This window comes from Acyrthosiphon pisum, unplaced genomic scaffold (assembly GCF_005508785.2).
Source record: "Acyrthosiphon pisum isolate AL4f unplaced genomic scaffold, pea_aphid_22Mar2018_4r6ur Scaffold_21504;HRSCAF=24140, whole genome shotgun sequence".
Classification (NCBI taxonomy): domain Eukaryota; kingdom Metazoa; phylum Arthropoda; class Insecta; order Hemiptera; family Aphididae; genus Acyrthosiphon; species Acyrthosiphon pisum.
Genome location: NW_021770979.1, coordinates 180,942 through 195,226, shown reverse-complemented (window position 1 = coordinate 195,226; position 14,285 = coordinate 180,942). Strand labels below are relative to the sequence as shown.

The following is a 14,285-nucleotide window of genomic DNA, read 5'->3' as shown; positions in this document are numbered from 1 at the left end:
TTCTTTTTGCAGCTTATCAGTAATTACCTACTGTTTTTGTTAATAATGTCCACAAATCACGTCATGTTGGAGCAAATGGTGGTTATTTAATTTTGCATATTTCTCCATATATCTAATAAAATGCATATTATTGCATGTTTCAACTATAAACTTGTAAAATGCATATTTTATGTTATACCTATTTTCCCAGTGATGGTTGCAAAAGAAGAAATAGAATATTATACCTACCCTATGTATTTAATTCACTATATAAGTAGAAGGGATAGTAATTTAATTTACAACTTATGTAATTGACGTATTATACTCCTACAACTGCTACAGTACCTATAGATTAGATTTAATATTTAAGATTATTCTACAACTATACCTATACTTTACCTGCAGTAAAATTAGTATGTGCTTTTACATAGTCATTGTGCATTGTGAGAGCGTTGCGTGTTGTTTGTGAATCCAATTCATTTTTACTTATGTCATGTAAAATGTAAAAAATACAAAGTATCGGTAAAAAACATTGAAAGTATATCAACAATTTTTTAATACATTTTTTAGAACTCATAGAAAAACACTATCTTTTAGTAGGTATTTGTAATTGTAACAAAGTTTCATATTTTCACATGTTTTTAATAAAACAAAAGCATATTTTACAAATTTTGATTGCATATAAATCTTAGCCCTACTTATTAGTAATTTAGATTAGAATATCTTATTTGGTTGTTATTTATTTCAACAATTATTTATATTTAAAACAACTATAGTCGGTAGAATGAAAAGTGGCCGCTGATGCGCACACTTCTAGTGGTGAATTTCTGTGATGGTTTCGCAGAGTGTGCATTTTGAAATATTAGATTTAGAAATAATTACCTAATACAAATGTGTTTTAGAATTATGTTGTATATGATTTTTAGCACCTCTGCTTCCCGAAGAAAAAAAAGATTACTCACAATATATCACCAGCGACCACTTTTCATTCTCCCGACTATAGTTATTTCTTAACAGTTAAGAGGACGTCGTGCCCACATGTGTTGTTTCTGTCTTACACACCTACAACATAACACCTTTTTGTTCGCTAATTTCAATAATGTGCTATTGTATTGAACTTTTAAATAACACCATTATCTATATTCTCATTGTTTTTTTACAATATTTTAATTTTTATGTGAATTATGAGAATTTTTTTTTATTAGATAAAAATAGATATTTATAATTTGTAATTTATTTATATATAATAATAAGTAAATTTGATAACAAAAAAAAAACTTGATGGTACATAACATGAATGACATGAGGAGGGAACCTCATAAATTACTTAAAAATTAAAATGTCGTAAAAAACCAACGAGAGAACATAGATAGTTGTTACTTAAAAGTTTGATAATTAGTCAATTCACTTTGATATCAAAACTAACAGCACACTTTTGAAACTGGCGAACAAAAATGTACAATGTCGTCCGTGTGTAAGATGGATACAACACATGCAGTTGCAACGTCCTCTTCAGTATTAATATTTTATAGAAATTATTTTATTGTTCCTCACTCCATTTGAACTTAAATTAAGTATTCAGTTTTGACACAATCATGATATAAAAATTAATAATAATTTTGACCTTTCCTTCAAAGGGGTGAGTATGTTAGATATGTCGGTAAACGAAATGGATGTCTCACTGGAGTCCAATGCATCTGAATCAACTAATTTTAGAAATAGCCATCATTCTGTTAGAATACTTGAAAAATTACAATCTTTACGCAAGTATGTTGAGAGTGATTTTAGTTGCTTGCCAAATAAATATTGGTAACAATTTTTGTTTTTAGAAATAAAGTTTTATGTGATATTAGATTGGAAACAGATGATGGAACAATAGTATTTGGGCATAAGAATATTTTAGTAGCAGCTAGCCCATATTTTTGTTCAATGTTTAGTACTTTTAATGAGAGTGATAAAGACCTAGTTAATATGAGAGAGTTCGATTCTGACGTCTTACAACTATTAGTAGATTATATTTACACTGGTGAAATTATGGTTACAAGTGAAAATGTTCAGGTATGAATAATTATTTAAATTGTTATAGATTTGTTTCAAAATTATTTAATTTAATATTTTCGACTACTAAAGGTATTACTTCCAGCTGCAAATATCTTACAATTAGACTATGTAAAAAGTGCATGTGCTAAGTATTTAAAAACACAACTGGATCCTTCAAATTGTATTGGTATCAAAGCATTTGCTGATTTACATAACTGTACAAAATTGATGTCAAGTTCTGAAGCATTCATTCATAAACAGTTTTTGTATGATATTACATCACCAATTCCTTATATCTGTTGGTATATAATATTATTTTCTAAATATTATGATAATTATTTGCAGAGAAGTGGTTAAATGTGATGAGTTCCTATATTTATCTGTTGAAAAAGTGATTCAGCTTATCTCCTGTGATGACCTTGCTGTTCCATTTGAAGAAAAAGTAAGCTAAACAAAATTTATAATTGTTGAATAAAAAACCAACTTACTTAACATGTAAAATGTAAATTGAATAAATTATAATCATACTAGATGTCCCGAGACTTTGTGTCGGTGTACATTGCTTTATGGACTAATTCGACCAAGATATACAATTCGCTTGTGACGAATGGGTACTTGATATAAATCAAAAGTGGTTTAAAACTCTTTAAACTGATTCCTATTATTAATTAAGGCCAGTCAATTTATCCCATCTTAATCTCTTTTAAAAATTTTTAACAAAGTAATTCTGATGGTTCTGATCAAGTATAAAATACAGGTCTAAAATTATATTCAATCATAATAACCGTTGTATTTTTTGTAACCATTAGAAATCCTATAATAAACAAATATATTATATATTTTTTCATTTCAAAGGAAGAATATGATTTTTAATTTTGTTTAATTTGGTGTTAGATATTTTCCTTTCATTTTGCCAAATGTTAAGAATTTTATTTTTTATTATCAGTTTAATGTCGGATAATGAATATACTTGGCATTGGGTTGCATCTGCTGATACAATAGTCTCTTTTGCGAGTTTACTTTCTTTCGTTTCCTGTGATATCAGTATGGCTTGGTATCCAAGTTAATTTTATAGTAAAGTTTTCTTTTTGTATTGTATATATAGTGTATATATAGTTCTGTATTTTTCTAACAATCTCATTTGGTCTAACATAGGTTTGAATACTCATAAGTGTACTAAGATAATCACTGAAAATTATAGCTTTTCGTATATTTTTATTTTTAATAAGGTTAAGGGCTTAAATCATTGCTTGTGCTTTAAGTATTAAAACTCTATCTACTTTATAACCACAATGTATGTAGTCAGAGCTTTGCTCTCATTTGTAGGACATATTGGGCCTTACCTTATAAAGTATTATAATTTCCTAAAACAAATTGCCCCAAGCCACTCCATTTTAAGGCTGGATTTGTATGTATTATGTAATATGTATTGTTCGTGCAATTAATCACCGTAAAAAATGATATATATATAGCTATTGAATAACAAATAATAAGTTAAATGTAATTAAATTACCTACAACTATTGCTATCAGTAAATTATATTAATGTTAACAATATAGAAATAATATAATTTTATAAAAATATTGAATCTAACATTTGAAATTAGATTCACTACCATAGAAATATAATAATTATTTCATAGATTGCTATAAAAAAAAAGGGAACCCAACATCTATTATTTATTGAACCCTGTGTTCGGAATGAAAAATAAATAGGTAGGGGTAAAAAAAGATAGAAACACAATTGAGTAATTGGGTAAATTTTGTTATATTTTAATTTAATTGTATTTATGTTTTGTTTAGTTATTTGAATGTGTTATTAATTGGGTAAAATATGATTTGAATTCGAGAAAAGATTTTTTGCCAGAATTAATGGAACATATACGTTTGCCATTAATAGCATCAAAGCCAGATATATTAAAAAATGTAGTTGAAGAACCTCTTCTTAAAAATAATCCCAAATGTAAATGTTATTTTCATAAATATGATTTCATTATAAATATATGTCTTTTATTTTTTATTATTATAATTTATTCAGGTAACAAATTTGTATTAGAAGCTTTACATTTTTATCTACAAAAGTCAACTCAGCATTTCACCATTTCTCATTCGGTTCGGTATAAACCTCGACAGTTTGGCAGTTTAAATAAAGTATGATCCTGTTTTAATTAATTTATCATTACAATTATTGTATCCATTTAATTCTATCAGGTCATTCTAATGTTCTACTGGTCTGACACACTTCCAAAGTGTTATACAGAATGGTATGATCCAGCAAACAACATACGGAGGAGTGCACCAGAAATTAATGACTGTCGTAGGAAAGCTGGTATAGGCGTCATAAGAAATCAATTTGTTTTTGTTATGGGAGGCGTGAATAGCTCAAGTTCTAAATCTGTTAGTATGCTTGATGTATCTTCACCCTCGCCATATTGGATACCGATGGTCAACATGTTGGTTAGCCGAGCCTATTTAGGAGTTGGTGTACTAGACGATTATATATATGCAGTAAGTTATACCAATAGTTTATTTATTTTATACTATAAAATATAAATACATTATAATATATTGAATTCTAGGTTGGTGGATTTGATGGTTTTGTTCCAGTAAATAATGCTGAGGTGTTTGATATCAGTACTCAAAAATGGAGAATGATAGCTAGTATGACTACTAATAGAAGCCTTTTTGGTATTGGTGTACTAAATGGTTGTTTATATGCGGTGAATAAATATTTTGTTTTGTTTTTTTTTTTTTGTACTTAATACATTTAATTTAATCTAATTGTGTAGGTAGGAGGTTTTGATGGTTATGATAGTTTGAAGTCTGTCGAAAGTTATGAACCCTCAATTGACACATGGACACCAGTTGGAGAACTATCTGTATGCCGTGATAGTTTTAGTATTGGGGTCATGGACGGAGTTATGTATGTCATCGGTGGTATTGATGGATCTGAAAATCTTAAAAGTGTCGAGGCATATAAACCAAGTGATGGAGTATGGTATTTTATTGCCGATATGCATTTATGTCGAAAAAATTCAGGTGACTATAATAATTTTTTTTAAAATAAACTGATAAAAAATATTGTACTTAAATAACATTTTTATATAGGAGTAGTGACATTAGATGGTTTATTATATGTTATTGGTGGAGAATCTGAAGAATCAGTTGTCAATACTATGGAAGTATACAACCCTAAAACCAATACCTGGTCCATGGGAACATTGTCAAGAAATGACAATGATGTCATTAATGCCAAAGTTTATAGTGGAGTAGTCATTAATAGGCCACCACATTTTATAACTGATTAAAATATAACTTTATTATATTACACACTCCTCAATACTATCACTGCAAAAAATAGTTAAACTATTATAAATAGGTATAATTCATTATTTTCTTACCCTAATTAGTAGTAACCACCCATATTTAAAAAAAAAATAGGAATAATGAAGTTATATTAGTTTTGTTTTATATGTATTGCACATACTTGTAAATAGGTATTTTTCATAATATCTTAAAATCAAATAAATAATCTTTTGTTAAAAATATGTTTATAATGTTAGTTTTTTCTGATCCTATGTTATGAATTAGAATTGTTAATAGTATGGCTCCAGCTTTGGATGGTGTCAACATAATAGTTATGCTAATACTATTAAACTAACACTACTAGTGGAGTCAATAAAAATAATTTCTTTAGAGCATTTAAATTTGTTGAGCTTTTTCCATAATATGTGTTCCTATTAACACTGCCCAAGCCTCAAAGTAATTCTTTATAAATGGAAATTATTACCCCTTTATAAATCTACCATTATTATGTAAATTGAAATTATAAGAATAAAAAAATATCAAGTATTTTTATGTATAAATATTACTAAAAACAAGTTAATATTGTTTACCAATATTTTTATATGCTTCTTTACATTTTCTTTTAGTTTCAAAGTGGTTCATGAATAGATTTACAGATTCAACATTTTTTAATATACCGGGTGTCTTGTAAGATTTATCAAAGCATTAGCTAACAAGGATCATGCATTTCTATAATAATAAGTTAACTTTAATGCAAATGTATGGCCTTACTCACTATAAGTCCATAATTAAAGTAGTATACAAATGTTTTTGAGTCTTAAATAGTTTTAAAAAAAAATTACAGATACTTAATAATACAGGGTGATCCATTTAACATAAGACACTTGCCATTTCGAAAAGTTTTAACTTTTTTAATTTTTTTTTTTTTTGGAAATGTTGAAATTTAATGAAATCTACAAGTAATTAATATTTCTAAAATGTTAGCACTTTTTGTTATATGATAAACATGTAACAACTTTGGATTTTTTAATGGTAACACATATAATCAATACCAAGAACTTATAATGCTATTTTTTTTTAAAAACTTCTCCGTTTAAATTTCTTTTTTAAATTCAATAGATTTTGAGATATGACTATTTCAAAATACAATATAGGAGAAGCTTTTGGTGTTTGGTCTACACTTCCCCTTATACATTTCTGGTCAATCATTCAAATCAACAATCATTGAACGTGAATAATATAAAAGTAATATCACTTATCAGAGATCAGTTTGCAGGTACTGGGTAAGTGTGCTCAGGAGCCGCAGTGTAATCATTCATTGCGACCAAAAATATTTGTTGATGTAACATAGTAAAGTATACGGCAATATTATAGGAAATTACATTGGATATCAAATTTTTTATTTTACAAAAATTATTTAAATAAGTGTTAAATAGATTAATAACGCTAATTATATTATAAAAAATTACCGTTTGCTATGTTTGTGAAATGTGAATATAAATTTTACTCGTCCCAATAAAACAACATTATTCAGTGTTACCATTTTTCTGTGTTAACTTTTAATTAATAGATACCCATCTATTTATAGTATCTTAGCTCACGAATGGCGAATATTATGTAATCTTAGTCTATAACAATATTTTGATAAAAATGATAAAGTGATAAGTGATAATCATTAAATCGTCAAAATAAAATACAATGTTTTTAAAGCATTTTAAAATGTTCATAAGTCATATTAATTAAGCTACTTAAAAATTCAAATATCCAAGAACTCTACTTGAGGCTCTAGATAACTATTACTATTTATAACGTAAATCCGTACAAGACATTGTACAAGTTCAAAGTTTGAATATTATAGGATACATACACTAATGTATTCTTTATAATCTATACATACATACAATATAACAAACAGATTTTTGATTTGAGAATTGGAAGTAAAGTATTAAAGATGGATTAAAAAGGTAATTCAAATTAATTATACACACATATACCTACATATTTACACAATATGCTTGTACAATTTATTATAATAAATACAATGTTAAAGAAAAATATAGTTAGACAATTAAAGGTCTATTCACACATCAATAATAAGTTTCCTATGAAATAATTTACTTTCAGACACCCATTAGGTTAGGTCAAGCGCCACAAGTTCAGTATAAATAATTGTAAATAATAAATAATTTTGTAGTCAAGTAATTACTAGTTGTAAACATTATTAAGACTGACCATTATAGGATAATAAGTGTCTACATTATAAATGTAGAATTTAAGAAGATAAAATAGTATTATAGTTCGAACTTATTACATAAACAATATTTTAAATACAGATGAATGAATTATGAAAAGAAATCCACAGTTTAAAAATTTTATAGCAGAATATTTACGATACACGAATATAATTAAAGTTTATAGCAAATTTTATTATTTGATATTATATTGTATTTTAAGACATATTTAATGACACATATTCATTTAAATATATAATTTGTTTTTATGTGATTGAATAAAAATTAGTAAATATAAAAAATACTAATTTATTTAATTTGTTATTAATTTACACAGCTCAATTCTACCAATCATACTAATATGATTAATTTTTACACTATGGATTTTTTTCTAACTTGTGTGAATAGACCATATATGATCTTAGGAAATAACCGAACAATGGACTTTAATTTAATATTAACTTATCAAAGATAATGAAGACATTGATAATTGATATCTTTAGTAGAATTCGGCCAAATTTCCATAATGCTAATTCTACTGTACGTGTGTTATTGTGACTGAACTCCTCCTAAATGGTTAGACCGATATGAATGAATTTTTTTGTATGCGTTAGCGTTTATTCATCTGATTTTAGTAAGGTTAGGTTAAGATTTTGTATTAATTGATTATATCAATCCACCACCATAGGTAGAATACTTAAGAGTTAAATCATACACTAACGTACATACAGCACGGGGTCCGCGATCTACCAGAGGTAGATTGCCTACCTGATAATGTACTGTTGGGAATCAGAATTTTTATTCCGGGCAACGGAAAAGTTAAGATTAATTTTGAAACCATACACCGAATATTAAATAACGAATTGAACAAAGTTTGAGTCACATATAGTTGGTACACTTAATGGGCAACGAAGTACACGGGTTCAGCTATACAATATATAAATAGGCCTAGAGATTTTTAACATTTAAGAAATTATTAATTGTTGCTCTAAAATCTATATTTTTGTAAATGTCTTTAATCTTGACTATTTTACTTATTCATTTTTAAGAGTTAAATTATAGTTATCGTTTAAAAATCATTAATTTTTGCTATAAGATTTAAGCTTTTTATATATTTTTTTCATAACTTCAGTCTTTATTACTTATTAGTATGAAATTATAATATGAAATTGTTTGAAAAACTTTTAACCGAGCACTATTAATTACCATTCTATGTAATATGCTTTAGTAATAACATTTTATCAAACTTAGGTAAGGATTCATAATTTTATAATCTTATGTATTAAATCTAAAATTCTTTAACAGTAAATGTAGACGGCAGGGCTTGAATGGATAAATGGTTTATTCTTGTCATCGAATTAATTTTGTAACAGCATATGCATTGAAAACCGCTATTCATGCTGAAACTCAATTAAAAAATGTACATTTCTATAAGCTATAAAGGAATGTTGTTATCGTTACTCATCATATTTTACAGTATCCAATAATCATTTAAAAAGTAACAGTTATTAGTAATTCAATTAAATATTACTGTACAAAAGACAATGATGTTTATATAGTATGCAAAATATTTCCTGGTATATAATACTTACTGATACACACATAATTATATAACTATAAGGATAATAGCTTATAAAAAAAAAAGAAATTTAAACACTTTACAACACTACAACAAGTCACTAAGTGAATAGTTCTAAAGCATTACATTTTTATATTTATTACAAATAAATGTATTAATATAGTAGACATTACTTATTACTGTGGAAAGGGAGACAGAATAAGGTATTACATACTTACATTATTAATAAAAGACTTATATTTCCAAACAATGGCTAAACTATTCAGTACAGTAGACAATAGTTTATACATACCTGTTTCCGTAAAAAGTGATGTTTTAAATACTTCAAGGCAAATTACATGTTTACACTCCTATTAGCTAATGTAAAGGTGAACTGAACAACCTGTGTTACATTGCATGGTCTTTAGAGGAATTTTGAATTTATAACCTAACCTTCCATTATTATTCATTTGTCGTTATGTTATGATGACAATATGTCAGTATGTTCGGTATAATTATAGTGGTAATAACGCCAATAGAATTTATTTATATACTTTAACACTATTTACAACAATTATTGTGTGACATAGGGTCACATCTACTTCGTAAAGAAACTGTAGTTTCGGTGTAATAGTACGGTACCCCTGAAATGAATTGAAATGAAACACAACGTACGAGGTTTCTTATCACAATAGTCGTCGGAGAATTAGTGCCCTAGCTTTGGTACCCCAACTTCACACACGTTTAATTAGTTACTTATATAAGTATTATTAGTAAAAACACTTAAATATACATACATTTACAAAATATAACCTTAATGGTAAAAAATACTTATGATGAGTAGATAGATGGTTGGTTTCCATAGTAGATGTATGAAACTATGAACTGAAGAATATATGTTGAGTGGTCCGTGTTAGTCAGTAGTCACTGTTCTTTTAGTTCTGAAAGCTCTGTTTTGCTGACTATACCAAACAAATAAAATAACTTAAATGTAAACAAAAATCTTTTGAATTTATTTTAAATTTATAATAACTATTAACAATGTAGTATGATTTATCATAATAACACCTAAGAAGGCATTATACTATTTAATAGTTTGCCTTCTAATATAGACCTAATACAATACTAGACGGAGCATATAAGGACGACGGGGTTGGGTAGATAGTGCGGTCCTTGGCAATTTGTGTTACGGTGATACATAGGTATAAACACCCGAACAGCTCAGTCAGATCTGACCGCTGGAACTACATCCATACTCCATACTAGTGTAAGGTCTATATTAGAAGGCAAACTATGAAAAATATAGATAATAGTATTACACAATATACATAAACATAGTTGAACATATGAAACTAAAAACTTAGGCAATAAATTACATTAATATTATCTAGCATATTATACACTTAATATTATAAACCAAATATTAATTTTATATTTAAAATGGTTAAACTATTATCATGAAAATAAAACATCTTGTAGGTAAAAATATGAAAATAGCAGACAGTAAACATGATACTTACTAGTAATAATTCAACACTGCATTTGGGTAGGTACCTACAATGTACATCAAAATAAAATGGTTATAAATAAAATAATACCAATGTATGTGTATATTATGATTTTATGAAAGCTTGATTAATAATATAGTTTTTATAAAACTAAAATAAAAGTATTCTATTAAGTCTGGTAAATGTTTGATCTGACTTTTTCTATCATACTTGATCCATTTCATTAGAGATTTATACATCTATTAATAATTAGAACATTATTTAGTTTCGATCAAGCCATTTCGAAGGAATTCAATAACAAACACTGTGGCACGACATTTTTATTTTAGATAAACATATCTACTTGGATTTGAACAATCACAATTTTTTAAAAGGTTGTCATTTTTTAAGGACAACGAAGTGTGCAGGGTCAGCTAGTCATAATATAATACTAGCCCCCGGTTTAGTAATCTGATAAATGATAATCAACATACAATATTATAAATTTGTCGGCATAGATACCTATGTATTCATTCTTGTGTACTTGCGTTGTTTATGAAGTCGTGTCGATTATTAATTACGCGCATTTGTCAGATATCGTCAAGACTAGTTTTAAAAAAAAAAAAAATGGATAATCAACATTTTTTTAACCTAATGAGAACATCTGACGAACCATCTGCCGTAGTGATGAGTTCGGATGGATCGTGGACTTTCAATAGTGATAGCGACACATCACTCCCAACAAGCCGTGCAGTGGACGTGGCCGAAATTTGTCCATCGGTGGCGGAGAAAATCTGTACAACTGCAAAGACGACCGACACGATCACGAAGGTTGTAAATCCTCACCCAGAACGAAAACAGATCAATGCTCACGTAATTTCACCGACGGTCACTGACGAAGAGGTCACCAACGAACTGTCTACCGACAAACAGGCCACCGACGAACAGTCCACCGACAAACAGTCTACCGACGAACAGTCCATCGACGAACAGTCCACCGACGAACAGGCCACCGATGAACAGGCCCCAACCGTAGCGGTCTGTCCGACTTCTGACCATCAACAGGTTCGTTCATCGCGGACGTTATTATCCTTCGACGATTTTTACGACATACACAGCAAAAACGTCTGCACCAAACCGCAGTCGTTGGATATCAGTGGCGTAGCGTACAAGCGACACATGGCCGTTAGGGTGGACGCGGCCGTTCAAGTGGATATCGTGAATCTGCAACAGGTACGAGTAGGTAGAGATATGATATTGGGAAATTGTACGGGTAAAGATTTACGTACATTTTACAGAGGTTTTATTACTGTCGTTAAAATCGAGTGCTGACTGCTGATCTATCATTTTAAATTATTTTACAAGAGTAATAATTTAGATACCTACTAAACCAATATAATATTTCAGTAGTTCTTAAGACTATAATTAATATAGACATATTATCTACCGTATTTTTTTTTTTTTAAACATTTTGAAAAGGTAAACTCTGCAGTATTAAACAAGCGTGATCAATAATATCATTACTTAATTATGTGGTTTTATGAATTTTAGAGTATATTTAACTATACTTGCATTATATTTTATATTTAATTATTAATTAATTTAAAATCATAGTAATTTTGTTCTTCTCAGTTATAAATGATAAATAATTATCGCTAATGATGCTAATTATAAATTATACCATTAATTAATTTTGGAGTATACAATTTCAATCATAGTAAGAGAGGTAAAATTTAAAAAAAAAAGATTTAAACAATTTACCGATTTTCTGAATCTTACGTAATATTTACATGTAAATTCCGCATCATCAGGGACGTGCTTCCAGTCCGGGTGGTGACGCTGGAAACCAGCAAACACCGATGGAATTTCAGAGTGGTATCACGGTGGAAACGAGGAACATGGGCTTTCAGAGAGGTGACATGAAGTGGAGGATACCCGGAACCTCCATCGGCTCTATCGATATAGAGAACAGACGACTCACTGCCGTTCGTTGCAAACCGAAAGTGGCTAAGAAGTTGATGATAAACAAAGATAAACATATCATAGGAGTATACATGAATCAGTCAAACAAGGTGTCGACCAAACCGGCGCCTTTCCTGCGAAGGTCGTCGTCTTACATTAACCGGCAGATGACACAAAGGGAAACTGATCGGAACAATTATATGATGGTGAAAAAACTGATAAGCTCTAAGGCAGAAGTTTCGACATTTCGTTAGATCAAATTAACCGGAACTACGCTGACGTTGTACTGTATTAAAGTTTTGGTAATTTCGTTAAATTTTCGTCACTATTATAGAGTACCTATAATATACTAAATACCTAATATATACCATATACCAATACATTTTTAAAGTCTGAGTTAATTAATAATTATATACCTATATACTGTATGGGGCTTTATTATTTTATTTTTGAAATTGTACAGTATGTCATAAAATTAAATGTGGATGAACTCAAACTTTAAAATGACATTGGCATTTACATGGTGTTCTGGTTAATTTGACCTAACGATTTAATTAATTAACTAACTAGTTAAATCGTTAGATCAAATGAACTGGAGCATATTTTAATGAACATACTACAATGGTGCTATACCAATGTCTTTTTAAAGTTGCGAGTTCGTTAGCATTTAATTTTTTTGACAATGTACAATTTAAAAATAAAATAATAAATTCCCATACAGAATACAGGTATATAATTATTAATGATCTCCGACATTGGTAATTGGTATAGTCATATTATACAATATTTTAATACAGTACAATGACCACCACCCATTGTAGAAGCCGGTTGATTAGAACTATTATTATAATGGCCGAGAGTCCTGTAGTGCTGTTCACAACATTACAATCGTGAAATAATATTTCTTTTTATTAATTTAATTGTTTCAACACACATAAGCGTTTATTACGATACAAAATATATTTTAATACTACCTATGTTTAACCTTATGTTGTTGATAAAGTATTAAACCATATTATTTTAACCATAGACACATCGCATATAATATTAGAATGTATTATAATTATATCTATTATATGTCTATGATGTTAACACGTAGGTATTCTATTAAAAATTCAAATATGTATAAAATGTTATTATACAATATAGTATACAAATAATATAGCAAGGTATAACATAATTAGATTTAGAAACATTGAAGGAAAATGAGTAATAGGTAGGTACTAGTTTTGCAAGTTAATTGCGAATATTAACATAGTAGGATAGTTCATAATATTATAAAATATTTTATATTAATTATATTATATACGTATTAGGCCATTGTATACATTTATCGGCGATTTTACAAAAAATTGCACACAATATACTAAGTTTCAAAAAAATAATAGGACCTTAATTCAATATTGTCCAACAAAAGCTATCTGTTAGGATTAAACTGAGTATTTCACATGTTCATGGGCGTTATTAGCTTTTTAAACACTGTGTAGAGTCGACTTAACAGTAATATTATTATCCATGATTGTATGTAGTATTTTTATGAATTAATATTTTTAAGCTAATTATAATACTATGACCTATGGGTATATAATTATGTAAAATATTGCTAAAGCAGTTTGAAGTTGTTGTGACCATGTGAAGGGACTGCACGTAAAATTGCGCTCCTTGCACCATGTTTTACCATCTGCTACACGAATTGCATTTTTTTTCGAGAGACATGCAATTA

General features: G+C 28.3%; 2 protein-coding genes across 2 annotated transcripts; both read left to right on the top strand.

The window, feature by feature from the left end:
* Window positions 1-1,441: 1,441 nt before the first annotated feature.
* On the top strand, window positions 1,442-5,493 carry LOC100168527 (ring canal kelch homolog). The gene is made up of 10 exons (XM_016804751.2): window positions 1,442-1,746; window positions 1,833-2,037; window positions 2,110-2,285; window positions 2,365-2,461; window positions 3,822-3,981; window positions 4,057-4,169; window positions 4,230-4,526; window positions 4,598-4,738; window positions 4,808-5,057; window positions 5,127-5,493. Exons 1-10 carry the CDS (start codon window positions 1,625-1,627, stop codon window positions 5,324-5,326), a joined length of 1,761 nt encoding a protein of 586 aa, XP_016660240.1. The 5' UTR covers window positions 1,442-1,624; the 3' UTR covers window positions 5,327-5,493.
* Window positions 5,494-11,168: 5,675 nt separating this feature from the next.
* On the top strand, window positions 11,169-13,579 carry LOC100570754. The gene is made up of 2 exons (XM_003244791.4): window positions 11,169-11,833; window positions 12,412-13,579. The coding sequence occupies exons 1-2, from the start codon at window positions 11,228-11,230 to the stop codon at window positions 12,814-12,816; spliced, it is 1,011 nt and encodes a 336-aa protein (XP_003244839.2). The 5' UTR covers window positions 11,169-11,227; the 3' UTR covers window positions 12,817-13,579.
* The last annotated feature ends 706 nt before the right edge of the window (window positions 13,580-14,285 follow it).